The following is a 12459-nucleotide window of genomic DNA, read 5'->3' as shown; positions in this document are numbered from 1 at the left end:
GAGTCATTTTGCTGTACTGCAGTAATTAACACAACATTGTAATTCAACTATATCTCAATACAAATGAAATAAAATAGTTCCAGTGTTATATTTTGTTTCTTACAATGATTCCCAGGTGGCTCAGTGGTAGGAATTCTAAAGAATGAAAGAGACTCCGGTTCAATCCCTGGATTGGGGACATCTCTTGGAGAAGGGAATGGCAAACTACTCCAGTATTTTTGCCTGGGAAGTCCCATGGATGGAGGCACCTGGTAGGGTGCAGTCCATGGGGTCGCGAAGAGTCGGACACAACTGAGCGACTTCACTTTCCCTTTTCACTTTCATGCATTGGAGAAGGAAATGGCAACCCACTCCAGTGTTCTTACCTGGAGAATCCCAAGGACGGTGGAGCCTACAGTCCATGGTCACGAGAGTTGGACACAACTTAGACACTGAACATGCATGCATATTACAAAGCAGTGCATCTTACCGATTAAATTTTTTAAAACTGTTAGATCAGATCAGATCAGATGAGATCAGTCACTCAGTCATGTCCGACTCTTTGCAACCCCATGAATTGCAGCACGCCAGGCCTCCCTGTCCATCACCATCTCCCAGAGTTCACCCAGACTCACGTCCATCGAGTCAGTGATGCCATCCAGCCATCTCATCCTCTGTCGTCCCCTTCTCCTCCTGCCCCCAATCCCTCCCAGCATCAGAGTCTTTTCCAATGAGTCAGCTCTTCGCATGAGGTGGCCAAAGTACTGGAGTTTCAGCTTTACCATCATTCCTTCCAAAGAACACACAGGGCTGATCTCCTTTAGAATGGACTGGTTGGATCTCCTTGCAATCCAAGGGACTCTCAAGAGTCTTCTCCAACACCACAGTTCAAAAGCATCAATTCTTCGGCACTCAGCTTTCTTCACAGTCCAACTCTCACATCCATACATGACCACTGGAAAAACCATAGCCTTGACTAGATGGACCGTTTTTGGCAAAGTAATGTCTCTGCTTTTCAATGGGCTATCTAGGTTGGTCATAACTTTTCTTCCAAGGAGTTAACTATTGAAATGGATAAGTGCCAGTAGGAGATATTTCTACAAAATCTCTCCCATTTCTGTACATCTGTTAGGCAGAGGCACCAACTACCATCCCTCCCACACAAGTATTTGTCTGTACAAAAAACACCCTTGCAACACAGAGACAGTGGCTCCTTGCAGAGACATGGAGGGCATGTTTGCTGTGCAGTAAAGAAAACATCTCCCTCCTGAGAAAGTGACCCTACTGACATTGATCCGGAATCCTTAGACTCAAGGTTTTTCTCCTATTACTCTACCCCCTGAATATTCCTGGGTTGATATGAGTTCAAATCTTATCAATTAAGAAAATGTTACTATAGTTTGGGGCTGTAGAGGTTGAATAAGTGTGCTTTGCTTAATAGGTGCAGGCTTTGTGTCTTTGACTTTGGAACCCAACAAGTGTTGCAAAATCAGCTTTCTATTAGTTTGCTCAAAGCCGAGTCTGTGTATATGTGACAGTAAATCTGGTGTTTGCTGGTTGGTGAAGAAGGAATGAGCTGTCTCACTGAGATCCTGCTAGAGGGGTTGTGTACCTTAGATGTGCTGTGTATCCAAGAGGTCAGGGTTCTTCCCCAAAAGGGAGACCTAAAGATGTTTTAGAGATGAGGAAGACAGTCTTGATTGAAAACAACTTCAAAAGTTTGGGACGAGTTGAGGAGGAAGCATTGACATATATACACTATCTATTATACATGTGTAAAGCAGATAGATAGTGGGAAGCTGCTGTATAGCACAGGGAGCTCAGCTCTGTGCTCTGTGAGGACCTAGAGGCGTGGGTGGGGGAGAGGGTGGGAGAGAGGCTCAAGGGGGAGGGGGACTATGTATAATTATGGCTGATTCTCAATGTTGTACAGCAGAAACCAACACAACATTGTAAAGTAATTATCCTCCAACTGAAACAAAATAAAACCCCAAAAAAGTTTGTGATTAAATAATAAGATAGTTCAGTTCAGTTCAGTTCGGTCGCTCAGTCATGCCTGACTCTTTGCGACCCCATGAACTGCAGCACGCCAGGCCTCCCTGTCCATCACCAGCTCCCAGAGTTCACCCAGACTCATGTCCATCGAGTCAGTGATGCCATCCAGCCATCTCATCCTCTGTCATCCCCTTCTCCTCCTGCCCCCAATCCCTCCCAGCATCAGAGTCTTTTCCAGTGAGTCAACTCTTCGCATGAGGTGGCCAAAGTACTGGAGTTTCAGCTTTAGCATCATTCCTTCCAAAGAAACCCCAGGGCTGATCTCCTTCAGAATGGACTGGTTGGACCTCCTTCCAGTCCAAGTGACTCTCAAGAGTCTTCTCCAACACCACAGTTCAAAAGCATCAATTCTTTGGCGCTCAGCTTTCTTCACAGTCCAACTCTCACATCCATACATGACCACAGGAAAAACCATAGCCTTGACTAGACAGACCTTTGTTGGCAAAGTAATGTCTCTGCTTTTGAATATGCTATCTAGGTTGGTCATAACTTTCCTTCCAAGGAGTAAGCGTCTTTTAATTTCATGGCTGCAGTCACCATCTGCACTGATTTTGGAGCCCCCAAAAATAAAGTCTGACACTGTTTCCACTGTTTCCCCATCTATTTCCCATAAAGTGATGGGATCAGATGGCATGATCTTCGTTTTCTGAATGTTGAGCTTTAAGCCAACTTTTTCACTCTCCACTTTCACTTTCAGCAAGAGGCTTTTGAGTTCCTCTTCACTTTCTGCCATAAGGGTGGTGTCATCTGCATATCTGAGGTTATTGATATTTCTCTTGGCAATCTTGATTCCAGCTTGTGCTTCTTCCAGTCCAGCGTTTCTCATGATGTACTCTGCATATAAGTTAAATAAGCAGGGTGACAATATATAGCCTTGACGTACTCCTTTTCCTATTTAGAACCAGTCTGTTGTTCCATGTCCAATTCTAACTATTGCTTCCTGACCTGCATAAAGATTTCTCAAGAGGCAGGTCAGGTGGTCTGGTATTCCCATCTCTTTCAGAATTTTCCACAGTTTATTGTGATCCAGATGAAAGGTTGTTGTTGAATCACACGAAGACACTGGGATTCTTGGCCCCCGGAGGAGAAGAATTCAATCTGGAGCCAGAAACGAGGCTTGATAGCTCAGAGCTGTTGTGTAATAAAGTTTTATTAAAGTATAAAGGAGATAGAGAAAGCTTCTGACATAGGCATCAGAAGGGGGCAGAAAGAGTACCCGCTTGCTAGTGTTAACAATGAAGTTATATAATCCAAAGAATGTCTGGAGGTTGTCAAGACCTCATCAAACCTACTCTCATAATTTCCATTTTAAGATAACACTGTCCTCAGGCAGGATACATCCTTGTAAAGACCAGGTCTACTCCCATAATTTACATTTTAAAATAACAGAAGGTTTAATCCAGAGACTGTCCTTAGGCAGGATACATTATTGTTATATAATCTTTAGGAATGTAGAGAAGGAAAAAGTTTGTCCTTTCTTCCTCCTTGAGAATTCCAGACCCCTTTCTCCTTGGGGACCCCTAGACTCCTTATCAACCTGCCTAGGAAATGACTCTCTCACACTCAGTCAAAAGCTTTGGCGTAGTCAATAAAGCAGAAATAGATGCTTTTCCGGAACTCTCTTGATTTTTCCATGATCCAGCAGATGCTGGCAATTTGATCTCTGGTTCCTCTGCCTTTTCTAAAACCAGCTTGAACATCTGGAAGTTCACGGTTCACATATTGCTGAAGCCTGGCTTGGAGAATTTTGACCATTACTTTACTAGCATGTGAGATGAGTGCACTTGTGCAGTAGTTTGAGCATTCTTTGGCATTGCTTTTCTTTGGGATTGGAAGGAAAACTGACTTTTTCCAGTCCTGTGGCCACTGCTGAGTTTTCCAAATTTGCTGGCATATTGAGTGCAGCACTTTCACAGCATCATCTTTCAGAATTTCAAATAGCTCAACTGGAATTCCACCACCTCCGTTAGCTTTGTTCATAGTGATGCTTTCTAAGGCCCACTTGACTTCACATTCCAGGATGTCTGGCTCTAGGTCAGTGATCACATCATCGTGATTATCTTGGTCATGAAGCTCTTTTTTGTCCAGTTCTTCTGTGTATTTTTGCCACCTCTTCTTTATATCTTGTGCTTCTGTTAGGTCCATACCATTTCTGACCTTTATTGAGCCCATCTTTGCATGAAATGTTCCCTTGGTATCTCTCATCTTCTTGAAGAGATCGCTAGTCTTTCCCATTCTGTTGTTTTCCTCTATTTCTTTGCATTGATCGCTGAAGAAGGCTTTCTTATCTCTCCTTGCTATTCTTTGGAACTCTGCATTCAGATGCTTATATCTTTCCTTTTCTCCTTTGCTTTTCACTTCTCTTCTTTTCATAGCTATTTGTAAGGCCTCCTCAGACAGTCATTTTGCTTTTTTGCATTTCTTTTCCATGGGGATGGTCTTGATCCCTGTCTCCTGTATGTCACGAACCTCATTCCATAGTTCATCAGGCACTCTATCTATCAGATCTAGGCCCTTAAATCTATTTCTTACTTCCACTGTATAATCATAAAGGATTTGATTTAGGTCATACCTGAATGGTCTAGTGGTTTTCCCTATTTTCTTCAATTTAAGTCTGCATTTGGTAATAAGGAGTTCATGATCTGCTCCTGGTCTTGTTTTTGTAGACTGTATAGAGCTTCTCCATCTTTGGCTACAAAGAACATAATCAATCTGATTTTGGTGTTGATCATCTGGTAATGTCCATGTGTAGAGTCTTCTCTTGTGTTGTTGGAACAGGGTGTTTGCTATGACCAGTGCATTTTCTTGGCAAAACTCTATTAGTCTTTGCCCTACTTCATTCCATATTCCAAGGCCAAATTTGCCTGTTACTCCAGGTGTTTCTTGACTTCCTGCTTTTGCATTCCAGTTCCCTATAATGAAAAGGAAATCTTTTTTGGGTGTTAGTTCTAAAAGGTCTTGTTGGTCTTCATAGAACCATTCAACTTCAGCTTCTTCAATGTTAACACTGAATTTCTATACTATACATTTGAGCAGATAGTCATTGAAAGCTTTTACTGTGGTTGCCAAAATTCACATGAAACCTTCTAGATACTGTCTGAGTGAGATTCTCTGTGGTCTGGAGAGTAATAAAAAGCTTTTCTGATATGGGGTCTTTTCTCCCAGCACAGTTCCAGCTGTCCTCCATCCTCACACTCATATAGGCAATTATGTAAAGACTTTTTGCTTGTTTCTCTGTTATATCAACATTGAGATGTTGAGACTTTGAAGCCGCAGCCCTGTGTATTTCCTTTGGAGTTGGGCTGACCACCTTTCAGGCAGCTGTACCTGAATGGAACCATGACTTGGGACGAAGCATGTCTCTGTGCAGCTGTTACCAAAACTCTGCCCTTGTTCACTGGTGTCAAATAGAAACACAGAGACAGAATATTGGGTGAAGTAGCAAAGAGTTGCTTTACAGGCAAAGGGAGCCACAGAGGACTAATGCCCTCAAGATCGTGTGACTCTCCCTGGAGCAGTTAGTGAGGAGTTTCATGGTGTTTAAGGATCCAGGCAATACCAGCTCATGCACAGTCCTTGGACTGGTTGGCTTCAAGGTGAAGTTTCAAGCATTATCAGCCTCCTGCTTTCAACAAGTCTAGGGTCTACATTCTTAGACCCTACAGTTCTCATTTGGTGGGGGCTGCTTGCTGTAAAAATAACTTAAGAATGTATGTCAGACCTTTGTCTATAAATTTCAGGGAACTGAGAGTTTGGTGATTCTGCAATGTGGCAGAATTATACTCTAAATTGTTACCAGTTCCCTATACTATAGCTATTCTTTGTTTCTGCATCTTCACATTTCTCAGTCATTGACTCCTGAGTCAGCATTTTACTTCAAAGAACAAAGACACAAAAGCTTGTGCCTGGTTTCAGAGGTAGTCCCCAATGATCAGGGTCACCCTCAAGTATTGACTCCTTACCTAGAATGCAGTATGTTCTTCAGCTATGTTTTCCAAGAATTATCAATTTAAAACAGCCCAAACAAAATCAATTCCAAGAAAAATTTAAAACTCCGATTTCTTCTTGCTTATTAAATTTGTGAATGGAAGTCATGAACATTATGATGAAAGATGTTTCTAGTTATCAGATCAAGAATACTAGCTGTACTTGTGCCAAGACGTGAAAAAACTGTTCTCATTGAAGTTGAGATTAGATTAGCACCCAGCTCATCTAATGCATGTTACATTAGAAGAACTCCTTGAACACTTGTTTGAGAATCGACCTTTTCTCATATATTATTATCAACTCCTTCTATAATAAAGATGCTTATTGATGTAACACTTTATTCCTGTTGTGATATGATCACAATTATTCTGTGACTGTGACTGGTCTTCAAGTTCTCCCAAACTCTGAGATCCAGAGAGTGCAAGAATACAAAGATGAAGAACAGGTGGTGGCTCTGAGATGTGGAGAGGATGGAATAGAAGTAGGACCAGGGACATGACCTGGGCCACTGTCACCAGGAGCTTAGCATCATCTTGTTCACACAGTTGCTTTGGTTTGGGATGCACTGCATAGAAAACTGGAATCAAAAGAAGAACAGAAGAGAGTCAGAGGTGACTACTGGAGGTATGGAAAGAATACACCAGAGTGCTTGTGTGATGATTGTGGAACAATGTGTTTCCATTCCTGAGTGTCAGCTGTTCACATAGAGAATGCAAAAATTTCTACCATATCCATTTCTGGTAGTTTGGAAACACTAGTCCTAGTTCATGGTTAAATCCAAATTCTCTTAGAAAATGCTTTAAATAAGTAAGGAAGACAAATGGTGGTAGTCAAGACAAACTCAGAAGGAGTGAGGAAATATAGAACTGTAAATTTTGCATCAACAGGCAAGGAAAATCAGAAGATTAATTGTGGAAATATTAGCCAAAATAAAGAGTAAAAGTCACCAATTGACCTTGGCAATTGAACCAAGCAATTTCAGATAAAGTTTTAGGATGTTTCCAAGAAGTTCCAGTCAATTTAGCTTTATCAGAAATATTATTTGCAAAGGTTTTTATTCCTGTTCTGTGGATTGATTTTCACTCTCTTGGTAGCTTATTTGATGCAAAAGTATTTTGAGTTTTGAAGAATACTGATTTCCCTATTTTTCTTCTGTTCCTTGTGCTTTGGTCACACTAGTGGCTTCACAGGTGGCATTAGTGGTAAAGAACCCACATGCCAATGCAGGAGCATTAAGAGATGCAGATTCGATCCCTGGGTCAGGAAGAACCCCTGGAGAAGGGCATGGCAATCTACTCCAGTATTCTTGGCTGGAGAATCCCATGGACAGAGGAGCCATGGGTCGCACAGACTCTGACATGACTGAAATATGAAAATTACCACACATGCACGCCTGTACTTTGGTGACATATCCAAATCTAAAGTCATGGAGCTTTCCCTCTAGTTTTTCTTCTGAGAGTTCCATATTTGTATCTGTATGTGAAGGCCTTTGATGCATTTGTTGGTATGTGTGCTTGTTCATAATTCCGTACTTAAAACAACAGCAAATACCCACTCTTTGCAGATTTTGCCATGTCACTGACTGGCCTTCACTGGTTAACTTGGCATATTCCTAGTCCTGGGGTCAGTCCAACAGTTCGGCTAAGGGCAACTCAGTTCATTTCTGAGTCAGCATCTCACCTGGCATACGTGTACCTATTTGATTCTCCAGAACATGTGGCTATTTTTGAATGCCTGGTGTCCACTAAATCTACACCCCTGTTTTACTCAGGGTTTTACAAGTTCTAGTCTATGTCTCCACCCTTAGTCCCTTAGTCCCCTTCTCCTTCTGCATTCAATGTTTCCCAGCATCGGAGTCTTTTCAAATGCATCAGCTCTTTGTATCAGGTGGCCAAAGTATTGGAGCTTCAGCCTCAACATCAGTCCTTCCAATGAACACCCAGGACTGATCTTTTTTAGGATTGACTGGTTGCATCTCCTTTCAGTCCAAGGGACTCTCAAGAGTCTTCTCCAACACCACAGTTCAAAAGCATCAATTCTTCAGCACTCAGCTTTCTTTATACTCCAACTCTCACATCCATACATGACTACTGGGAAAACCATAACCCTAGCTCTAGTAATTTTCTGATACCATCTTTAGGGTTTTCTATGTACAGTATCATGTCATCTGCAAACAGTGAGAGCTGTACTTCTTTTCTGATCTGGATTCCTTTTATATCTTTTTCTTCTCTGATTGTTGTAGGCAGGACTTCCAGAAGTATGCTGAATAATAGTTGAGGAAGTGGACACCCTTGTCTTGGGGATCTTAGAATCAGGGGATCTTAGGGGGAATTCTTTCAGTTTTTCACCACTGAGAATAATGTTTGCTGTAGGCTTATCATTTATGGCCTTTACTATGTTGAGGTAGGTTCCTTCTGTGCCCATTTTTTGAAGAGTTTTAATCATAAATAGGTGCTGAATTTTGCCAAAGGTTTTTTCTGCATCTATTGAGATTATCATATGGTTTTTATCTTTCAACTTGCTAATGTGCTGTTTCACATTGATTTCCATATATTGAAGAATCCTTCCATCCCTGGAATAAACCCAACTTGATCACGGTGTATGAGCTGTTTGATGTGTTGCTGAATTCTGTTTGCTAAAATTTTGTTGAGGATTTTTGCATCTATGTTCATCAGGGATATTGGCTTATAGTTTTCTTTTTCTGTGTTGTCTTTGTCTGGTTTGGGTATTAGGGTGGTGGTGGCCTTGTAGAATGAGTTTGGAAGTGTTCCTTTTTTTTTTTTTTTTGTAGTTGTTTACATACCCATTTTTATTGAATTATAGTTGCTTTACAATCTTCTGTTAGTTTCAGGAATACAGCAAAGTTATTCAGTTATTCTTTCAGATTATATTCCATTATAGGTTATAACAGGATATTGAATACAACTCCCTGTGCTATATAGTAAATCTCTGTTGTTCCTTTCTCTGTAATTTTTTGAAAGAATTTTAGAAGGATAGGAATTAGCTCTTCTCTAAATGTTTGGTAGAATTCTCCTGTGAAGCCATCAGATCCTGGGCTTTTGTTTTACAGGAGACTTTTGATCACAGCTTCAATTTCAGTGCTTGTATTTGGGTTGTTTATAATTTCTATTTCTTCCTGGTTCAGTCTTGGAAGATTGAATTTTTCTAAGAATCTGTCCATTTCTTCTAGGTTATCTATTTTATTGCCTTATAGTTGTTTATAATAGTCTCTTATAATCCTTTGTATTTCTGCATTGTCTGTTCTAACCTCTCCTTCTAATTTTGTTGATTTGGTTCTTCTCTCCTTTCCCCTTGATGAGTCTGGCTAAGGGCTTGTCAATTTTCTTTATCTTCTCAAAAAACCAGCTTTTAGTTTTATTAATCTTTACTATTGTTTCTTTCATCTCTTTTTCATTTATTTCTGCTCAGATCTTTATGATTTTTTTCCTTCTACTAATTTTGGGCTTTTTCTTCTTCTTTTTCCAATTGCTTTAGGTATTAAGTTAGGTTGTCTATTCGATGTTTTTGTTGTTTCTTGAGGTAGGATTGTATTGCTATAAACTTCCCTCTTAGAACTGCTTTTGTTGCATCCCACAGGTATTGAGTTGTCGTGTTTTCATTGTCATTTGTTTCTAGAAAACTTTTGATTTCCCTTTTGATTTCTTCAGTAACCTGTTGGTTATTTAGAGATGTGTTGTTTAATCTCCATGTGTTTGTGTTTCTTGCAGTTTTTTTTTTTTTTTTGTAATTGATATCTAGTCTCATAGCATTGTGGTTGGAAGAGATGCTTGATACAATTTCAATTTTCTTAAGTTTACTGAGATGTGATTTGTGACCCAAGATGTGGTATATCCTGGAGAATGTTCCATGTGCACTTGAAAAGAAGGTGTATTCTATTCTTGAAAAGAAGATGCATTTGGATGGAATGTCCTGAAGATATCAGTGAGATCTATCTCATCCAATGTATCATTTAAGGCTTGTGTTTCCTTGTTAATTTTCCGTCTTGAGGATCTGTCCATTGGTGTGGGTGGGGTGTTAAAGTCTCCTACTATTATTGTGTTATGTTAATATCTCCTTTTATGTCTGTTAGTGTTTGTTTATGTATTGAAGTGCTCCATGTTGGGTGTATATATACTTACAATTGTTATGTCTTTCTCTTGGATTGATTCCTTACTCATTATGTAGAGTCCTTCCTTATCTCTTGTAATCTTTATTTTAAGGTCTATTTTGTCTGATATGAGGATTGCTACTCCAGCTTTCTTTTGCTTCCCATTTGCATGGAATATATTTTTCCATCCTCTCACTTTCAGTCTATATGTGTCTTGAGGTCTGAACTGGATTTCTTGTAGACAGAATATATATGGGTCTTATTTTGTATCCTTTCAGCCAATCTGTATCTTTCGTTTGGAGCATTTAATCCATTTACATTTTAAGTAATTATTGATATATATGTTCCTATTGGCATTTTCTAATTGCTTGAGGTTGATTTTGTAGATCTTTTTTCTTCTTTTATATTCTTTAGTTCTTCTACGTCTTTGTTAATTGATTCTTGCATTTTCTCCATTTTGTTTTCAAGGTTTTTGATCATCTTTACTATCATTATTCTGAATTCTTTTTCAGGTAATTTTCCTATTTCCTCTTTTTTTTTTTTTTTTTTTAAAGTTTTCATCTTTAATGAAATGACTTTGGAAATAACATACATTTCCATGACACCAACACTATAGTTTTCGGAGTCACAGTAAGATACACAGAATTATATCCGTAATTAATATGAATGCCAACATTTTAAGCAGTAATTTGTTACATGGCAAACAAAATCAAGAAAGCAACCATCAAACAAAAGAGACCCATAGCTTCAGACAAGGCAAATCCCAGGATAGCATATGAGAACAGCTGCTGCTTCAGTGAGGGGTTTCTGGCATAACCAATGATGAGACTGCCAAAGACTGTTCCAATACCAGCACCAGAACCAGCCACTCCTACTGTGGCAGCACCCGCACCGATAAATTTGGCTGCAGTATCAATGTCTCTGTTGACCGCAGTGGTCTGAAACTCCCTTTGGATTAACTGAGACACACCATTCTGGGTGCCATTAAATACCGTAGAGCCCTCTCCAGTCCTAGTCTCTGGTCGAGATAACACTGACGCAGAAATTGGTCTGTATGCAACTCTGGATCCAGCTCTGATCAGAGCTGGGGTGCAGGCAAGCTTGGCGCAGGCGAACATCTTGCACTCTTCAGGGCAGCGCAGCTGAAGGACTTGGGTGACAGGAGACGTGGGCTCCTCTCCCACTTCCTCTCTTCCAGGGAGGTGGCAGCGGCCGCTGCGGCAGAGGTCGAAAGAATGGGGCTCCCTATTTCCTCTTGATTTATTTTGGACTTCTATGTTTCTAGTTTGTTCCCTCATTTGTGCAGCTGTTCTCTGCCTTTTCTTTCTTTTTTTTTTGGTTCTCTGACTTTTCATTTTTTTTTAAGGTATATGTTTGAAGTCTCCTTTTCCCAGGCTTCAAGGAAAGTTGAATTCTTTCTTTGAAGAAGGTTGAATTCATTCTTCCTTTTGGTTTCTTCCCTCCTGATGTTGGTCCAGTGATTTGTGTGAGCTTCGTATAGGGTGAGATTTGTGCTGAATTTTTGTTTGTTTGTTTGGTTTTCCTCTGATGGGCAAGGCTGAGTGAAGTGGTACTCCTGTCTGCTGATGACTGGGTTTGTTTTTGCTTTGTTTGTTGTTTAGATGAGGTGTCCTGCCCAGGGTGCTACTGCTGGTTGGGTGATGCCAGGTCTTGTATTCAAGTGGTTTCCTTTTTGTGAGTTCTCACTGTTTGATACTCCCTAGGGTTAGTTCTCTGGTAGTCTAGGGCTTGGAGTCAGTGCTCCCACTGCAAGGCTCAGATTTGAGCTCTGGTCAGAACGAAGATTCCACAGGTGGTTTGTTATGGCATTATGGAAGAGTAAAACAAATATCCAAAAGCAAGAAACCAAAGATGAACCCCAGATAAATGGCAGTTACAAAATCATGCAAATAACAATTAAAATAATGGAATATATACATATACACCCATGAGCAAAGTGAAATCAGTCCAGCAAAAATAAAGTACAGTACATTGATCTGGCTAACAAAGGAAACCAAAAATTGTATTTACCCGTTAAGAACAAAGCTAACTTAAGCACAAACTGGAAAACAAAACTAAAGCAGGGTGCCAAGTGGGAAATAAGGCAATGATAACAACTATCAGATATGTTGAGAAGAAAAGAAAGAAAGAAAAGAAAGAATATGCAAAGTTAAATAGATATAGATGAAGAAGATTTATATACATTAAAGATTACCTGTAAGGGGAAAAGAACAGTAGGAAAGGCAAACAAAGGAATAAATTTAGAAAAAATATAATAGGTTTAAAAAATTTTAAAGTAAAATAATAAAAAAGAGAAAAGAGAAAAAAAT

General features: G+C 39.9%; 1 protein-coding gene across 1 annotated transcript; it reads right to left on the bottom strand.

Annotated features, from left to right (window-relative positions):
- Positions 1 to 10660: 10660 nt before the first annotated feature.
- LOC113903408 (ATP synthase F(0) complex subunit C3, mitochondrial) lies at positions 10661 to 11367 on the bottom strand. Its single transcript, XM_027559492.1, has one exon. It carries the CDS (start codon positions 11245 to 11247, stop codon positions 10822 to 10824), a length of 426 nt encoding a protein of 141 aa, XP_027415293.1. The 5' UTR covers positions 11248 to 11367; the 3' UTR covers positions 10661 to 10821.
- Between the last annotated feature and the right edge of the window lie 1092 nt (positions 11368 to 12459).

The sequence above is a fragment of the Bos indicus x Bos taurus genome, chromosome 13 (genome assembly GCF_003369695.1).
Source record: "Bos indicus x Bos taurus breed Angus x Brahman F1 hybrid chromosome 13, Bos_hybrid_MaternalHap_v2.0, whole genome shotgun sequence".
In the NCBI taxonomy this organism is placed as follows: domain Eukaryota; kingdom Metazoa; phylum Chordata; class Mammalia; order Artiodactyla; family Bovidae; genus Bos; species Bos indicus x Bos taurus.
Note: the sequence above shows the minus strand (reverse complement) of the source record. Positions and strands in the feature narration are given on the sequence as shown.